The 19,862-nt window shown below is 45.8% G+C and overlaps 1 protein-coding gene across 4 annotated transcripts in view; it reads right to left on the reverse strand.

Moving 5' to 3' along the window:
- Nucleotides 1–19,862, reverse strand: part of LOC116435127 (acetylcholinesterase) — a 102,908-nt gene that overhangs the window by 33,889 nt on the left and 49,157 nt on the right. For 2 of the 4 annotated variants that reach the window (XM_031994360.2, XM_031994361.2), the window contains exons 2-4: nucleotides 12,872–13,031; nucleotides 2,770–3,093; nucleotides 475–705 (exon numbers count right to left, since the gene is read on the reverse strand). In XM_031994360.2, the coding sequence (XP_031850220.1) occupies nucleotides 475–705; nucleotides 2,770–3,082 (544 nt within the window). In that variant the 5' untranslated portion in view covers nucleotides 3,083–3,093; nucleotides 12,872–13,031. Of the gene's footprint in view, nucleotides 1–474; nucleotides 706–2,769; nucleotides 3,094–4,246; nucleotides 4,332–6,758; nucleotides 6,983–12,871; nucleotides 13,032–19,862 lie in introns of those variants that run through there. The other 2 variants (XM_031994358.2, XM_031994363.2) reach the window with 2 other exon arrangements.

The following is a 19,862-nucleotide window of genomic DNA, read 5'->3' on the forward strand; positions in this document are numbered from 1 at the left end:
ACCGCGCGAACCCCCGGAAGAACCGGCGTTCGCCGGTTTCTTAGACCGACACGGGGACATTTACTCGCAAAAAGCTGCTCGCTTAGAAACAACCGGTCACTGGGGCGAAAATAATCCCGGGGAAGAGGCGACCGTCTTCGCGATAGAACCGGCGCGTCGCGAATGTTCCCAAAGTTATGACTAAAATTGATATCCTCACGTTTGTACGTTCCATCGTCGATCTTTGTGATTTTACTTGAACCTCGGACTGGTGTATTCTCCAATATCTATCGTCTTCGTTAGGCTACTGTCTATTGTTACTGACTATTATTATATGAACCACCGTTAGAATAGTTACACGGTACCCGCGACGAACATTCTCTCAATTTCAATCACAGATTTGGAAAAACTCGTCGAAGTGAGACGCGCGACGACGATCCACCTCTCAGCAAACGATCTACCGGTCGGACGGAACAGGTGTCAGCTGGAACTCACCACCGAATATCCATACCATAACAGCGGCATTGGTAGGCCTAGGGCGTGGCGCGACCACGTTCACGTAAAGGCAATCCTCGCTCCGCGGCGTGTTCGGGTTCCACATGGTGGCGCCCGAGAAGTCGCCGAACACCGTGTCCAGGATCTGCACGCAGCTGTTCGGCAGCGTGGTCGCGTTCAGGACCCCCGGCCAGTGTTCAGCCGGCCTCGGGTGCCGGAATCGCAGCGGTCCTGCAACAGAATTCCGCGTCCCGATCGTCCATCCGCCATTGTACATGATTCGTCGACTAACGCAATGAAACACGAAGAAATAAATGAGACGTGTATTGAATGGGAACGTGGCGAGCAATGAAATCATCCCACTCGTTTATCAAATTTATTAGGACTAATATCGAACTTATATAGTGGATTATTGTATTGGAACTCTAATTAAGAACTAGAAATTAAGTATTTCGCAAAGAAACTAGAAGCTTTTACCGACAAGTGAAGCTACTTCAAAATAACAAGAGGAGAGGTTAACGAAGTCTTCCGAATTGAATAGGAAAAATCGAAGAGTAGATTTCCGGATGAGGTAAGTATTTAATATAGTATAGTGCAAGACCCCGGAAATGGCTATGTTACTAATTACCTATGTACCTAACCATGTAACTAGCTATCTTTGTACTAATTTATTTATCTATTTAATTCTTTACTTATATATGCTATCTCTTTTTTGTGCGTCTATTTATTTATTATGATTTATTTTCTTTTTTTTCTTTTTTTCTCTATTGTTAATACTATATTATATTTATCATAGCCACGATTAATTATATATTTATTTGTATACTCGCGTCTAGTCATGCTAAACTAATATTAATTTACTCAACAGGCTTCGCCACAAAGGCGCCATTGTACATCCACCCTTCGGCCGGGGGAACATTTTTTGAAAAATAAAGCGCTTTTATACGTCGATTAGGACGAGGGGCTCAAGGAACTTTGCAAAGGAAGTCCAAAGAGCCGACGAAGATTTACAACAATCGGAAGGTCTAGTCGAAACATTTGTTCCCTGAGTCTCGAGCTGCGTAGGCCGAGGGAAATCGAGCCGAGCAAAGAAGCGCCGTCGTAGTCAAGCAGCGTTAGCAGGGGTTCCCCCTCGACGGTGGCGAGAGGCCGAAACTCGCGAACACTCGAGTATAATGGGATTCGAAAGAAGGGAAAATCGCGGGGACTTCGGTGCGCGTTCAACTGCTTAATGCCAATCGGTTAACGCGCGAAATGTCCGGCGATAACGGCGCGGCACATTGTTTCGGCGGTACAGCTGATCGGCGTCGGTTAAACATGGCTGACCGCAATGGCCGCCAGCAGCGACGCCGATCGCGCGTGCACGGGCACACCCATTTTCATTGTTTTCGTGACTCGAGGACTGATATTTACGCTGGCTTAAACAAAAAGAAATCCTATTGTGCGCACAGCATTAAGCGAGATAAGGGATTCGTTAAGTCGCTTGTAAATGGAGATTGAATTACGTAGACGGAGATTAACGCGAGAAGCTGCTGTCGAACAGATTTTCTTTAATGACTCAGTTGTATTTGGAATGCAGTAGAAGGTTAATTAACATACTGCGTACCGGATAATTTTCAGAAAACTGAATTGTGATGGCAATTTTCACTGAGGTCAGCTTATATCACTATACATAGAAAAACTTAGATATTTTGTTATGTAATATATTTTAAATAGATAATCAATTCGAATTAAATATATTTTCTTGGATGCTGTGGTAATTAGCGAAGTTATAGCTAAGTGTCTTTATAAACACGAGATTTCTCGTTACCGGTACGCAATGTGTTAACCCTTTGCACTCGAGAGGTGACTCTGAATCGCTTGATTTGACATAACTATAAAATTGAATATTTAGTATTTTAAATGAAACTTTGTATCGCTATAGGAAATATTTCAATAAAGTTACTTCGTCGCTTAACTTATCTGTGAATTATCGTTAAATTAGTTTCAAACAGTGTCGTCTGTATCTCGAGAAATGTTAAATATTTCCAGTGAAAAACTTTCGACTGCAAAGGGTTAATACTCAAGTTTGTAACTGTATTGAATTATAGAAAATTCTATTTGTGAACGCGTAGAATTACCAATAGATTGATTATTGTGATTCAAGGATTCGGAGCACGGGTGTTTGTTATTCGATGTCACCAAGAAAATGAAACTGTTAGCCGAGTTGAAATTTGAAATTCATATGTATATATCTAGGAATGGAGAAGATAGCTCAGGGCGTTCCGCCTTCCAGCCCGAGTAGGTGGAACCTACCGAGAGGTTTCTGCGCGTAAGGTATCCCGAACCAGGCGTCGACCTCCTTCCCCGTGGTGGCAGTCATGGTCTTACCCCTGACCTTGCCCTTCCTGGTCTGAACTACCAGCGGATCGTCGTTCGAATTGAGGGCGGCCGGTCTTGGCAGCTCCTCGCCCGTTCTGAAACCCTTCGCGTCCTCGTGCGACATGTCCGCGTGGTGTCTGCTCCTGTGGGACGGCGAGCACCAGCACACGTCCAGCTGGACCAGCACCGTCAAGCACAGCACCATCAGGGCCTCGAGTTTCGTCAAGGAACTTCGGTTTCTTGGCATCGTGTCCACGCCTGTAAACCACCATACTTTCATTAACGCGATGGAAACCTTTGTTTTGTGCTTGATGGACTATCGCTGGCATCGAATGTGCTAACCATGAACCTCCAATTTCTATGTGAGAGATTTTATTATTAGAAGAAATCTGTGTAGTAAATACAATTAACACTGGCTGCCATTTCACCCGAATTCGGGTGACACCATGATTCACATAAACTTAAACATTACTTTTCTCGGTGATGAAACGAACAAACTGAATTCTGTTAGATGCGAGATACTAGAAAGATAGAGCAATCGTTATGAAGAATATTGACTTAGCTTCAGCGTTATTAAGAAAATTGCTTCGATCGCGTAGGAGTTTCGATGAATGTATACTCGGCAGTCAAAGTGTTAAACGAATTGATTCGGTATATTGCATTATCCGTTAACAAAGAACAATCAATATATCAGAGGCAAATCTCGGAGAAACGAAACAGTTGATATCGTCCTCAGTCGGAAGTATTAGCAACACCTGTTAAACGAATCAAAAACACTCGAAGGAAACTCTGCATTTCACAAAACCATCGAAACAGCTCCAATACCGATCGAACGATGGAAATACTCTGGTACAACTTCGATCATCGATACAATCCCATTCAAACGAATCTCTCCTCATCCCTGATCGATTATTCAAACGAAATTCCCTGGAACATCGTTCCGAACCCGTCCCGATCAGCGTAACTCGCGGGAACCGAAGAGACAAGCGACTCCGCGGAAAGTAGAGGAACCGAGGGAGAAAAAGCGGGTTCTTAGGGAATTCTTCTACAAGGGCCGTAATTGTTTCCGTTTCCGCGGGAGGAAACAAAGCGGTGCCGGTCCCGGTTCCAGCTTCCGTCCCGTCGACGGAGGCGTAACCGAAACGCACTCGTCGGCAATCGAGTGCCTTTGATTGCGCGAAAGCGTCTAACCGGTGCTTTCCCGGGGCAAAGCGAGAGAAGAGACTCTCTCTCTCTCTCTCTCTCTCTCCCTTTCCCTCGGCTCCCTCGCCCCTGTTTCACTGTCTTTCTCTAGCCGGTTGCCGCGTTTAATGCTTCTCCTCGTGATAAACGAACGCGGGGCTCGACGGCTGCTCGTTCCGATGGAAACGAGCCCTTTGTGCGCGTCAGATCGCTCGGAAACGATTGTTACTTTCTTGAGTCGGGCCAAGTCCGTGTACGATCCGCGCCGCGCGCCGGATTCGGTGAGTCCGTTCTCTCTGCTACGTGCCCGATCGATTCTCCCATTCGACTAATTGGAAACGGTGTTGGGCTTTGTTCGGCCGTGTGCACCTCGACGCGTCTCACCCCTGTTTCGCTCGCTCTCCTCCTCTCTCCCCCTCGTCGTTCCTCTATCGGGCTTCCCATCGTTTGCTCGAGACCAATTAACACATTGCGTGCTAAGAGGATTTCGCAGAAAGTTTCAGCTGCCGCCGAGATACTGATTTTTTTTCGGCTGACTCGTTCCGATGGTCGAATTAACCGCTTGACTTCTCTCGCAACTGCGCGCAACGAAGGTGTTTCGTTGTTCGTGATTCGTTAGAATGAGAATACGATCGGCAGGTTTATTCTGCGGTTTACTCGGAAGCAGTACGGTCAGCGATAGAAAAGTAATATCTCACGCTGGAACTATCGAGCTGGTGAATCGACTTCTTGACGTTCTTTTATAGAAACTTTCGGAATGCATCTGTTGAGGATTTAATTGATTTATGCAGTTTTCGTATTGATAGATCAATTGCTTTAATAATTTATCAGAGAAACGTCTGTTATCTTGTTAATAATCGCGGAAAGAAGGAATCAGGAGTGAGTCATTTTGACGCGTCTGGAATTAAGAGGGGTTCGTATTTGTTATATTCTATTTGAAATCTTTGCTACGAGTCTGACGCGATATTGCAAGGGGTTAAGATTCTGCGACAGGTTTGTTTAGATTTCTCTAGATTCGATCGTGACACGCGAGAGACATCATTTGGTTTCGTAACTAATCACTTCCTTTCGTACAGATATATATCCGTTAGAGAACAATGAAAAGTATTTGATTTCCTGTAGCAAATTATGGTACGCGATGAATTTTGCAATGAGAGGCGCAGCTGTCGAAGCGTTGACTGAACGGTGTACGAGCGACGTTAATGATGATAATAATAATAATGTGGACGTTTCGGTATTGATTTAGAGTTTATTCCAATTATCACTGTGTCGCCTGCATTATGCAATAATTGAATAACTTAATTAAAAGTGTATAATTCATGTAGTATTGATCGAAACAATGAATAAATATGCGTCGATATCGCACGTTCGAGAGCATAGAAATTACTTTTCGCTACGTTCGAATCGACCGGTTATCGCGCTGTTAGAAAACAGTGGATTATCTTGTCATTTCTATTTTTCTCGATAGCAAGGTGGATTCCGATCGATTACGTATCCGTATCAGATGATCGTACGATTACTAACCGCCAGTTCCACGATTCCGTACCTTCTGACATAGCGCAACTACATCGGCGATCGTTGATCGCGAGGACGCCCGACTGACGCTTTTCTCTGTCGAAGCTCAATGATAACGTAATCCCGCGTTATGATGTTTGTGGATAAAACATCTGGAACACAGATAATCCCTTGTTTTCCCTGGCACGCTAGAGCGTCGGAGACGAGCAGGCTACTCGTTTTAAAAACGAAACGAAGTGTTACATTCTTGAAGAATCTGAATATTTTCTTGTTTCCAATTGCAGCGTACTAGTCTTCAATTTGAATCCATGTTTGTTAACCCTTCGCAGTCCAGGAGTTCACTGGAGATGAATATTTCCTAATGAGACGCGGAGGAAATTTGTTGAAATCGACTTAGCGAAAAAGTAGCGGACGCATTTAGGAAGGAAACTATTATCTTTTAAAATTAATTCATTATTGATGCGCTATACAAAATGAAACATCAAATATCAAACTTTACAATTTTGCTGTATCAAATCAGTGACTAAAGGGCGCTTCTCGAGTAAAGGGTTAAGATCTTTGTACATTAAAGATGAAATCCGATATGAAGAAAAACGATATCAATAGAATCAAATGTAAGAAAACACAGACGGACGTGTTCAACGAAAAACGCGTAAACCGCGTCTAATCGCGGTGTCCCATCCGAGTAGAAAGGATCTTTCGTGTGTCAATCGTCTCTCACGCGCCCACAAGGAAATATATTGGCCAGTTCTACACGAAGGTCCGCGTTGATTGGTCATTTCCTTCTGCGTGTTCCGTCTGTCGGCGAACGTACGTACGTACGTGCGTGCGTGCGTGCGTATCGCTCGCTCGCTAGCGCGATTACACGCAGTAGAGCGAGGTGTTACACGCGGAAGCGTTCGTGAGAGAGAACAGAGCGTATTAGTGTCATCAGGAATGACGATTTATTGCCCGGCGCGCACCGTTCGCTCGCTAATTAACTCCGCCGCGATGGCGGCGGGAGGAAATCAGCTGGTCCCGGCCGGACACTTTCCTGTCATCAACCGAAATAAACGAACACCGACGCGAACCGAAATAATAGAAACCGAAAGCGCACCGAAGCGAATTTCGGTGTTGTCATCCTCCCGTAATTAGACTCGAGCTCCGTCCACCTGTCCCGCCTCGAATCCGGCGATCCACGGGTTCGCCGGATCGATTCTTTTCGATCGTTCGTTGCTTGAACTCACCAAAACTGTCCGGCGACGGGAGCCGCGCGACGATGCGTCGCTCGAAATCGGTATCCTCGGGTTCTCCACGATCCACGGACGAAACGGTCACGCGATCACTGTTCGCCACTTGCTCGACGGGGGTCGCGACTCGAACGGGCTCACCGAGTCGAGAAAAAAAAGAAAGGAGGAGGAGGAGGAAGTCGGAGCTGTGCGGCGCGAGCTGCCTTTCCGTCGACGCATAGGCGGACACAGAAGCGGCTGGGACTGGCGGCGAAAATGTTAGTTGACGGGCTCGTCGCGGTGGCAGCATCGTGCAACGACTGCTTGATCGTCGACGCGACGATCGGCCCATATTTTGAGCCCATTCCATGCACTGTCATCCGTAGACCGGCGTTCTGTGCGCGGGTTTGTAGAAATGTTCGATAATTTTCTGTTTTTTTTTTCAGGGAACTTTTCCGCGGTGGAATTCGATCGTTCGCGTGAGTCGTTTTGGAAAAAGTTGTCGAATGTTGCTTGGATTTCGTGAATGTTCAGTGGACGATGGTTTTCGATGGTTCATTGTGTTGTCATTCGGTTTTGCATTGGAAGTTTCCAGTGGAGCGAGTAACGTGCGGATTTCATAAATATAGACTTACACCTTCCCGACGTGTCTATCCCGATATTATTATCACTACTATTATTATTAATCCCCGCTCGATGGTCTCGGGATCAGTTTAACACTCGACGCGTTTACTATAATAATAAATAACAGGTGATGTGGAGAAACTGAGTTGCAAGAGGTGAGGTGGGAATTCGGTCTCGCGGCGAAAGTCGCGAATTCAATTCGACGAATGGGAGTATCGCGCGAGTGTAAGTAAAATGTCGATTCGCGTTTGGGAATATTTAGTTATTGTACGTAGTGCGTGTCCAGGGTGAGCATACGATTGTTTATTCCACGAAATTACTAACTATAAATATACAAAACCTACGAAAATAAAGAGAGAACACGGAAGTTTGAAATTTTCGAAGTGAAGCGGGAAACGCAACTCGTATTTAAAGCTGATAGTGAACATTCCCACTTTGATAAACAATTACAGCGAACAGCTACGAACCCTCAAAGAAACCCAGAGATCATTCGATTAGGAAAAACTTTCCACATCCCTCACGTTCGCGGCTCGATCAATTTCAACTTCGCGCTCTCGTAACTTCTTCAGTGGAGTAAGTCGACACTGGTCAGACCTGTTTTATCCTCGAAATTCAATTAGCGCGATCGCTGGAGTTCAAGAAAGAGGGTCGGTGGTTGAACACTGCGGCGAAGTGTGACGAATCGACCGTAGATCCTTGTGCAAATTCAAATTTCGAATCGGACAATCAGAAACAGAATTACAAAGTGAAATAGCTTTTCCAGCAAGTATTACACGAAGCACTGCGCTACAATTCGTACACCTGTTAAATTGAAAAGAATAAGAATCCATAGATTTCGTACATTTCTTCGCATCGTACGTATCCTAGATGATGTTGAAAAGAGAAAACTTCGTAGAGTTTGTATATTTCTTTGTCTTGTGCATTCTACGCAATTCAACTACTCCAATCTTCCAGTAAATGCCTAAAAACCCACAGACCAGTAATGATGAATAACGAGCAAGCTTCCAGTAACTGTATAAAAGTCCATAAAATTATTAAATAAAAAGACTCTATAGAGTTTGTATATTTCTTTGTCTTGTGCACTCTATGCAATTCAAATATTCCAATCTTCCAGTAAATGCCTAAAAACCCACAGACCAGTAATGAAGAACGACAAGCAAGCTTCGAGTAACTGTATAAAAGTCCATAAAATTATTAAATAAGGAAAACTCTATAGAGTTTGTATATTTCTTTGTCTCGTGCATTCTATGCAATTCGGGTTGTTAAAAGTTCCAGTAAATGCTTAAAAATCCAGCGAGTAGCGACGATGAACGCCGAGGCTGGCTTCAGAGATGAGTACCTTGGCAGAGAGACGTTCCTTCGGGATAACCGGACATCGAAGCTGGCAACCGAAGGGACTCGGTGGCCAGAGAGTCGCGGTTTATCCTAGCTGATCGATACAGCCATAGCTCTCGTTTATTTATGCTCTTTGCCAGCCTCTTTCCGCGTGCTCTGCCTCTCGAGTCCGAGCGGCACCGACTCCGCTCTCCCGCGACCCGCCTGGTAACGGTTCCGATTTCGCGACCCGCTCGCTCCAAAGTTCCTCGAGGACCCTCGATGCCGCGGATCGCAATCGAACCCCGCCTCCCTCTCTCATTCACCCTTTAAATCGGTCGGATAGGGAAAAACAAGCGGAATATCCGACGCGAACACGGGTCGCACGCTCCTTCGAGTCGCGATTTTAAGCTTCGTCGAGACGCTTTATGGCGAACGCACGGCGGAGGAGAGGAAGAAGAAGAAAATGGAGACACTGATGGTTTCAGGTACACGGTCAAGTTCCTCTGAAAGATTTTCATCTGGCTCGAACGAGAATTTCCAGCGGCGTTCGATTCTTTGGTAGTGGACACGTGTCAGTGGTTGATCTGTATTTTCTGTCTTCTCGTACGTTGATTAGCGATAGCGCGTTGGAGAACAGTTGAATTGTTGTTTCGATTATTTAATAGACACAAGAAGTCCGTAGAAGTTTCAAGTATTTTTATGAAAACTTCGAGAAATTGAATTAGGAATGTAATTAGAAAGCACGAGAGAATGTTCACGTTATTGCGTCTTATTTCTCTTGTGTGTTCTTTTATGAATATTTCACGAGTATGTGTTAGCGATGCCGATGAATGCGGAGCTTTCAAGATGTCGTGCGTGGCGCAAGCTGACAACATTAGCGGAATGTCGAAGTTTCACGCGCGGATCGTGAAAATGCCCGCGCGGAACGATTATTCCGGCGAGCAGGAATTCGCCGCGTTTGGTATCGAAGCAGCCAATTAAACCGGGATAATACACCGGTCGATCCCGCCGGAATTCGCCCGACGCGAGATTTCGTTCCGCTTTGTCGCGCGGATCCGGCCGCGGACAAAGCGTTCCGGCGGCCGCGGCTCGCGCAGCGAAATTATCCGGAATCGCTGGGAACGCTGATGACTGGGCCACGATTATTCGAATGGGATCGAGCAACCTCGCGGACGTCGAATGAATTTGAATATAATAATTACTCGAACGAAGGAAACTTTAGACGAATTGTAAAACTATGTTATCTACAGAAAGCAGAGGACACGCGGGGAAAACTGAACAATGGAACATTGTATGTTACCGTTTCAACATATTTCATGCTGTTTCATATTATATGTTTAATTACACAACTCGCAACAGCTTTTTGTAATAGCACCCGAAGCAAAGAGTGGAATGGCTACTAATAAAGGATAACGAAGCAATCACAATTTGAAATATTAAATACCCACGTATTTTTGCAACAATCTGTAAACGTAATTACCAGTTTCGTAGACTTTGTTTCAACAACCAGCTCATATCAATCGAAGATTGCAATTTTTCAGTGCTAGCAAGTAGAAACACCTACCAATGATCAGACACGTTTCGTTGTACACTTCGCAAATATTTCTGAAGATTAAAATTAGAGGAACCCGGAACGTCTTCCATTTACAAACGCATAAATGAAGCCTTTCAAGTATTAGCAAGTAGAAACATCTAGCAATGATCAGACGCATTCTACAGCATTATTCGCAAATATATTTTGAAAATGAAGGATTCGAAGAATCCATGAAATCTGTCACCTATTTAGAAACATGTAAACGAAACCTTACAGTACCAGCAAGTAGAAACACCTAGCAATGATCAGACTCCTTTCATCATACTTCATTCCGCGAATATTTTTCAATTCCTCGGATGTTTAATTCGAGTCCCGCTCGCGGATCAAAGTGGCCAGCTGCTCGCAAGCGTTGGCCACTGGAAAATACGCATTACGACGATCCGGAAGGCGCGATTACGCTTTGCGAGCGGTTTCCGTGTCGATTCCGATTAGCGTCTGACTTGGCCGTACGCGAAATCGCGGCGGTAGATCTCGCGCGTTACGGAAAGGAATTACGATGTCGCGATACTCGTTCGCGAAATTAACATAAAAACGCACGCGGGTCCCGCGCGCGCAACGGGATTTCCTCAGCCGTCGACGCAGCGGCCGGGTAATTAATTATCGAACGATTCGCTCCGCCGAGGGCGAGGCTGATTTATTCGCGCGACCGCCGCCCGTTTCCCCGATACTCCCGCGAATTTAAATAATCGCCGACGTTTCCCTTTATTTACATTCAACGCGCGCCCCTAACTGGATCGACCGGCCATTCTCGCGCGCAATTCTTACTCAAACCGAGAAACGCGTCGATATCCTCCGCCAACGGACATTTCTGATACATTCTTTTCTTTTCTTCTCTTTTGTTTTCATTTTTTTTTTTAGTAAATGGAAGTACTTCGATATAATTGATACAATATACTCGAAGCCTGACGGGCGTAAATATATTCTGTATTAAAGACGACGGACTGAAAGAGAAATTATTTTTACTCCTGGCACCTTTAAGCGGAAAGCGCGAGATGCAGTCGAACACGCTGAGCGAACTGAATTCCGAGCCTTCGAGAAAATCAGCTTCATCACATTTATTCTTACATACTTGGTAAGCAAACATTCCAAGAAGATCCTTCGGAAACAATTTCCAATCGTTCTATTCGTTTCCAAAGTCTATGAGACTCTTAAAGACTGAATTTCTCGTCTACGTCCATCCAAGTTAAATTCAAACCTATACGTAGTTTTTCTATATATTTTTCTATTTGTTCGTCCTAATTCGTCTCGTTCTCTGAATACTTTAAACACCTTGAAATACAAGTGTATTTTGGTATTCAGTAAAATTGCGAAATACCAACTGCTCTCTGGTAACTACTCTTCCCCCCGATGAATGTTCTATTAGTAACAATACAATGGCAAAATATTGCCATTCCTTTGTAACGAGTACACTCGTAATAACAACGCATATTGCCAATTCTTCACGACAAGTATACTCGTAATATCAACGCATATTGCCAATTCTTCACGACGAGCATACTCGTAATAACAAAACATGTTGCCAACTCTTCGCGACGAAGTATACGCGTCGTAACAAAGCACGCTGCCGATTCTTCGCGACTGGTAGTAACACGAAATATCGGGATTTCGTCGTGACGAGTATACTCGTCGATGACAGGTAACTGGTTAATTGACTCGCGGGTTCGCCGCGACGAATGCTCGTCCAGGAGAGCACCAATTAGATCGTCGGCCCGCACAAGAGGGCCTGGCTTTGATTCCGCGTCGTTCGATCCGCTTCCCTGCCCCCCGGACCAATTAGTTACTTACCAGGCACGGCTCTCTAGCCCCGGTCAATGCTAATTCGTCCCTTGAGCCGGCCGCGGCGGCCATTTTCCGCGGAGGGGCAGGAACTCCGCGCGGAACACGCGGCCGAGGGAGCGATCGCGACGGAAGACGGGATTGAGAGAACCCGAGAGGAACCGTGACCGCGTAATGAACTTTTCGGCGCTCGATCCCAGCTTTTTCCCCACTTTCCCTCTGTCCTCCTCCTTTTTGTTCCGAAAGGAATCCCGCAACTGGGTCGCGCCGCGCTCGTTACGTGCCGGCGATTCTTTTATTCGTTTCCCGTGCGGCGGATCCGCCGACGCGTTTTCACGCTCTATCGTCGCGCGTGCGATCCACCGCTGCGCGCTGCTGTACGCTCTCGCGAGCGAAGGGGTGAAGGAACTTCCGGTATAGAGAAGAATCGAGAGGACAGCGAGGTTCGAGCGATTCTCCTGCTTTTTTGGGGAATTAACTCTGCTGCTGCATTTGGAATATTACTGGGAAAATGGGAGCAGACACGCCAGGGATCAGCTTTTTGTACTTTTTTCCGATTCAGAGGTGTCCTTGAGAGGATGAGGATGCAGCTGCGTTGAGAAAGATTGATGGAATGTAGTTTTTATTATTGATGAAGCGAAAATATGGTAGAGGATTCAGTTGATTCTTGTAAAGCAGATTGTTTTCAAGTGATCCTAATTTTGTGCTTCGTAGAAGTTTCGCTTGGTAGATTTTTTATTTGGGCATGTGGAGTTTAAGGTAACGGATCGCGAGATATGGATTTCACGGTTCGTCGAACTTCAGCGCCGGTTATACTCACAGTGTCCAAGTCGATGCGGTGGTTAAAGACGGTTCGAGGGTGAGGTATCGGCGAAGATGATGGCGGAGGTGGAGGAAAGGCCCTTCCTTCGATGCTGCGAGGGGCAGATCCGCTTTTCCGCCCTTCCGTCTACATTCCCAGTTCACGGATCATCGCTCGGCTGCAACAGCCAAGTGGGAAATTGAGTTCGACGGGATCACCGGTGAAAAATTCGATTCGAATGTGTCGCGCGACACGGGTGATCTGTACTAAAAAATAACTGGCAAGTATTCGACTATTCCGGGCTCCATTTAATATATCACATATTATCAATATCCTTTTTAAAAAATAACTACTTGCCAGTGGAAATTTTTCAATGAATTTTCTAATAAAAATGGCGACTGCAGTATGAGACCCCTACAGTGATCAAACGTATGCTGTACCTTCACGATACAATTTATTTTCCAAACTGCAAATATTTTTATTAACATATCCATTGATTCTAACTCGTAAACGAAAGAAGAGTTATCGTCACAAGTTTCACTACACAGCTCCAATGATCGAACAGACCTCGAATAGTTCAGCAGTAAATTTCACGAGTTACACGTGCAACCTAACGATTTCTCGAGCAACGAAATACTTTCGATTCGACAGGAACGTTCCGCAAATGATCTGTAAACGAGGAGTAAGGGACGCGGCGAGAGGGTAAGATTTCACTCGATCGGGATAATGGCGCGGAGAGCTCGGTAACAGTTCGAGCCGGGGACGGAGCCAGAAAGAAGCTTTCGCGTCCCGTCTTCCATTATGCTCGCGGTTGTTATCCCGAGGGACTCTCCGCAAATAAGAAATAATTGTCGGCTCGCTCCATAATAGTTCGTTCCCGTTCCGATATCCGTCTCGGGTACCTACCCGCGGGAAACGGGAACAGGGCTTTCAATTTCTTAGCGAGTCGTTTGCGAGCCGCGGGAATCTATACCTCGAGGAGAGGAAAAGAGAGAGAAAGAGAGAGGGAGGGGGGAGGGGGGAAGAAAAAGGGAGAGATAGATCTAGGAGAGAAATATATTCCCTGGGAAACGAGCGATTTCCCGAGGACGAGCATAACAGCTCCTCCTAATGGCCCGAAGACGAGACGCCGGATAGAAAAGTCTTGTCTCGTGAAAAGACCCCAGCGAGGACGGGAAATCTCCTTTCTCTCGGATTTGTTTGCCTTCCGTCGCGCTTCGTCGGCTCGTCGAACGCGCGTCTCGGCTGCGGGAATTCGATTCTTCGAGCCCTACTTCCGGTCGAAATCGGGACGTTGTATACCTGTAGGTGGGTGCTTACGCGAGGCGGGTTGGGAGAACAGGGACATCCGAACGTGTACGTTGGGGTGGATGTTAGAGGGAAATGTCAAGAAGGGAAAATGCAGTGTTTGACGGAGAAAAATGTACGAAGTGCTGGAACTTTTTCGGTGGGATGTGTACAAGGTTACTCCAGCGAGGGGTGTATTTAGCGTTCGGAATTCGATTTGCGAGTGACTCGGGAGGACTGTAATTGAATGGAAATTTAGGGGTTCGCGAGTTTGAAGCTGTAGATGTTTGGGACTTTGAGATTCTGGGCCGTCGAGACTTTTGGACTTTGGGACTTTGGAACGTTGGGATTTTAGAAATTTGGGATTTTGGAACTCTGGAGCTTTGGAACTTTAGAGGTTTGGGACTTCGAGATTTTGCAGCGTCAGGGCTTTGGGATTTTGGGATTTTGAAACTTTAGAAATTTGGAATTTTGGAACTTTGGAATTTTACAATTTGGAACGTTGCAACTTCAGAAGTTCCAAACATTCACAATTCGATAAACAGCAAAGCATCAAACTATTGTAACTTCCGGAATTTGGGATTTTGGAACTCCGAAACTTTGAAGCTTTTGACTTTGTAACGTTACTTCAAAAGTTCTAAACACTCACAATTGAATAAAAAAGAAAGTACCAGTCTATCCTTTCCATAGGACAAACAGAGAAGTGTAAATTCTCGTGATCTAGTTCTCCCGATCGCCTAGATTTCTCGGCCCATCCAGCCGTCCCCGAAAGTGACAAAAGCCGATTCCACGATCCGTGGAAAGAATGATCCGTCCGACAGGTCCCCGACAGGTTCCAACACGGTGACGACGAAATAATTATCGAGCCGCTGTCTGGCTTCCGGGTGAAGAAGTCGGGACGGGGCCGGGACACCTCCGTAAGCTGCCGCTGCCACGAGATCCAAATTCATTATCCGCGTTCCCGCGAGGCGAGTCTTGTTGAGGCAGCAGCAGCAGCAGCAGCAGCAGCAGTAACGTCGAAATGAATTCCGAAAGTGGGGCGCACGCTTATTAGAAATTCCTGGATTACTGCCGCGTACGTGTGTACCGCGGCCTGGGTCTATTTGGGCTGACGCGAGCCTGCTAGCGGAATTCACGGGGCTGTCCGCCCCCGACTTGGCCAATGGGCCAGAAAGAGAGGCGGAGAGACCGGAAGCATCGAACGGAGAACCCGGCACCGGGTAACGAGGACCACGCTCCTCGAACCACTCCAGAAACGAGATCTATGGTTTCATTAGGGGGCCGAATTTCTGCGTTTCCGCGTTTTACGACCTCCTCCCGCCTACCCAGCTCCCGCGCCTGCCTCTTCGACCTCTGGATCTTCAGCTGCTTGGAAATTCTATGAAGAAATCGAGCCGCCCTCGAACTCGATCCTAGTTATACGTACTCGTCCCGTCGTTGGAGTAATTGTCCGTGAAACTGGATGTTCGGGGAATGATTTGTCGTGCATTCGAAGTAATGGAAGTTTGATATACTGAAGCTTGTAAGATAGGCTGCTTCGGATGTCCGGATGAATTTAGAATTAAAATTTGAGTATTGCGGAAAATATTAAGGATCATGACATGTGAAGTTCCGAAGTTTCAAATGGGAATTGAGAATATGTAGACATTGTGCTGATAATATATATGAACGATTTTTGGAAGAGACAATGAATCCATAAAGATTGAGGTTACCAGGTACGATAGTCAAGATTTCCAAAAAATAAATCTAGATTTACCTATAAAGGGAAAACCAAAAGAGAAACCATGCGATTTATTTAAATTGTATCGTACGTGATATGCTCAATCATCTGCGAACATAAAGAGTTAGGTCTGCCAGCTGCCATTTTGCGCGTCGCGCAAGATGGACGGCGGACGGCAATGGCGGCGCCAGCGTGCACGTCTCGCGGCGGGACGCAACGCAACACTCGTTTACGCGGTATCGCGGGACTTTGCATATTCATGGGGAGTAGAACTTGGCGAGATTACCGGCGATTTACCCCGAGCAATCTATCCCGATCGGGGTAGGGCGGGTATTAATATTAATGGCCGCCGGCTCGAAATCTATTTGATCCGCTCGTCAACTTCGATCACCCTTTCGTCTCGCGAACCACTTCGGCCGTGCTTCCCGCAGGCCGAAGAGCGGAAGGGAGACGGAAAACAGACGTAAAGAGCGAGAGGGGGACAGGACGAGTGGGATTCGAGAGGAAGAACAACAAAATTTCGCGTACCAGCGAATTATCGACTGGCCGGTGCACCCAATTTGCCTCTCCATGCGATTCGCTTACGAGCGAATGTTTACCAGCGAACACAATGATGCACGGGGAATTTCTGTCCGTTCGTTCTGCTCGCTGTCCGGCCGGCTCGGCCCTCGTCAAGCTCCCGGAGAAAATTAACACTGTTGACCGGTGGAAACAATGGCCTCGTTCACCCGACGGTTTCCGGTTCCCCCGTTCGCCTGCGCCGCGATACCCCTTTTTTTCCCTCTCGCTCCGCCGTGCACGAGGGAAAATATTCCGGCTGATATTTACGGTTAAAAGACACTCGGAGGAGGATCTCGCTTTTTGTTCCACGAATAAAAGGGAAATTGCCGGCTTTGTTTCTTAAAAATGTTGGCGATCCATTCGACGGGATTATGAATTTTTCATCCAGCTTACTTCTTCCGTAGGGAATTATTCGATTTCGGGAACCCGGTGGAAGTGATATTGCGATTCATGTTTGATTAGGAATGTTAACGAAACTCGTTGATTTTCAGCGTGTAATATTTGAATCGTACTGTTTTTGGAATTAGTTTCGATAGCTGTAATGTTTATTAAGTATTAAGCTTCGTGATCGAAGGAATATATTTTAACTTAAAGTCTGTTTCTATTGTTTCAACGTCGACGTCAATGCAAATGAACACGTTTCAAATATATTTCGGTCTACTTTCTAATGAAACGAAACGCAAATTTTTACTCTCGCAAGAATCAACGAACAGAATGTTTTCTCGTTAACTCTGTCCCCGATAAATTCGACGCCATATGAAACACGAGACGTGCAATATTCGTTGAGGTCGGGGGCTAGGGAAAAAATGCAATACGCGGAGAATCATGCGCGCGGGTCACGTTCCCGGTCGCGTCACGCGTGCAAATCGGGACGCACAAATTGCCAACGGAGAAGCTTGGAAATCGGACGCTCGTTTCCACCGGTAACCGTGAGCCTCGCGCGATTCTCCGGTAATTGAGCGGGGCCGCGTAATTAGAAACGGTGTCGCGTGGCTTAAAGCGGCTGCTCGGGAATACGACAAAGTAGTCGGGGAACATGCGACGCGCGTTCGTTCGACGCGGCCGAGGGAAATTGAATTTTTCCGCGCACCGCCCGCGACCGGGTGAAAGTCGAATCGAAGTTCCCGCGAGTTTCCACCATTTTCCAAACTTTTTCCTTTCTCGTTCTCACCGGTAATTAGTTCGAAAGCCGCTGTTCGGAGAATTCGATATTGTTCGTACAAGATGGATTGCCTGCGAATTCGATGAAAATTTCAGGAGATAAACGAGAAGCGAAGATGGAGAGTGATAATAACCTTGTTGACTTCAGTATTGATAAGTAGAAATATTCATTGAATTTAACCCCTTGCTCTACTTTGTCAATAATTCATTGAACAGGGAGACAAATTCTAGTGATATCGTGTCCACGCTTGCTTTAAGGTACAAGAATTCAGCAATATTTATGCTTGTCGAATTCTGTTTGAAATTTTCATTGCGAGTCTTTATTTTTATTTACTGTAGTTTCTAGATTTGTTGAAACACGCGAGTTCTTACGATTCCCGCACAGTGACATTCTACGTAAATATCACGGAATCACGATTACTTTCCTCGCGCCGACCAATATTACCAATACTACTATCACCGACTCCAAACTCGATTCCATCAGCCAACGCAATTCCAGCCGCCCGCGCTCGCGCGGGGACCGAACATTTCCATCGTCGCGGACAATGGTCGTAAGGAGTGTTTAGCCGCGAGAGGCGAGCCACGGAGTTAACTCGCGCGTTGAAAAAAACGCGGCGAATTCGCGGTCCAGCGCGCTCCGGGCCGCGGTGACAATGCAGTCCGAGCCGAGCGGATTTTAAATAAAGCTGCAACCGGTAATGGGAGAATCATTGTTCCCGGTCCGGTCCCGTCGGAACGAACGGGTCATTGTTCCACTCCGTTTCGTCCTCGGGAAACGAAGACGAAGGAGAAGGGGTCGCGGAAAGAACAGCAGGGGAAACGCGTCCCGTCGTTCCGTCCCATCGCAAACTACGGCAAAATGGCCGTTTTCTGGACGAAACTTGAAAAGCATGAGCGATACAAACAAATGTTTGAGACGAAAGTTGTAGGGTATAGGGCTGAACATATGGTGGTTAGATTTTTGTCTACATTTTGGGGATATGAAGTTCTTTCAGTGACAATGGGTAGTTTGCATTTCGATTCCAACGTTACAGAAACAGAGAAACGGAATTTATTCGCAGAAAACTGTTATTTTCCAAATGAAAATCATTTTGTTCGGCAATGACTACTTAGCAATTCATAGGTAACTTTCAATCTTCGTGAATAGTCGAATTTTGGGGTTTCGTCGACAGGCGACTGGCTCTGAACAAAACTCAATAACTGAAAAAGTAGGAGTGATACGAACAAATGCTTCAGACAAAAGCTGTAAGGTATAGAGCTCAATATATGACGGTTATGTTTCTTTTTACATTATGAGGATATTATGAAATTTTTTCATCGACAATGGATATGTCGCGTTTCGATTCCAATGTTATAGTAATAGAGAAACGGAATTTATTTGCAGAAAACTGTTATTTTTCAAATGAAAATCATTTTGTATAGCAGGGATCACTTAGCGACAGATTGGTAACCTTCGATTTTCGTTATGCGAATAGTCGATTTTTTGGGTTTGTCCAGAGGCGGCCGGATCGTGCGTCGGCTCGAAATAAACGTCCATCCGGCCGGTTTACCGACTCGGTATCCCAGAGTCCCCGCGTTTCCCGGCCTCCCGGTTTCTGTTTTCTGGAACGTGTGCCCGCCGCTAAGCGATTCGTTTTATCGATCCGCAGTCCGCACGCGCTAATTTATTATGGCGCATGTGTTCTTTCTAGAGCCGGGGACTATAATGACGACCGGTTTGTCGCGGATGGCACAGACGGGACCGACGCAACGGCCGGGAGTCGCTAGACAGAGTCCGTGCGACGGTCACTGATAACTTTGACGAATGTAGTGGAACGGAAGCGAGATTTAACGTTGGATCGCGTTATGTTTAATTTTGCAGTGGTATTAATCGTGTAGGTTGTTAATCTCGAAAGAGAGTTTAATCTCAATCAAAATTAATCCTTTACGATCGGCACATTTTTCGGGTGACTACCAACTAGAAGCAAATTATTTTTCTATGGGTGGTTTATAATAAATATATGGATATTAAAATTATTTATTGAAGTTGATGTGTTTTGTTGAATATAAATTCTGTAAAGAATAATAAATACAATAATTCTCGATAGTGAAATAATACTGTATTCAGAAAAATGGCCATATTGGCGACACCGATTTCGGAAAAAAATGTCTAGATTAACCCTTTGCACTGAAGAGGCGGCTCTCAGTGAAAATGATGAAATTATAAAATCTCACTCATCGGAAAATATTAAATATTTCTAGTGGAGGAACCTCCGAGTGCAAAGATTTCCAGAGAAATCA

The sequence above is a fragment of the Nomia melanderi genome, chromosome 4, assembly GCF_051020985.1.
Source record: "Nomia melanderi isolate GNS246 chromosome 4, iyNomMela1, whole genome shotgun sequence".
NCBI classification, from domain to species: domain Eukaryota; kingdom Metazoa; phylum Arthropoda; class Insecta; order Hymenoptera; family Halictidae; genus Nomia; species Nomia melanderi.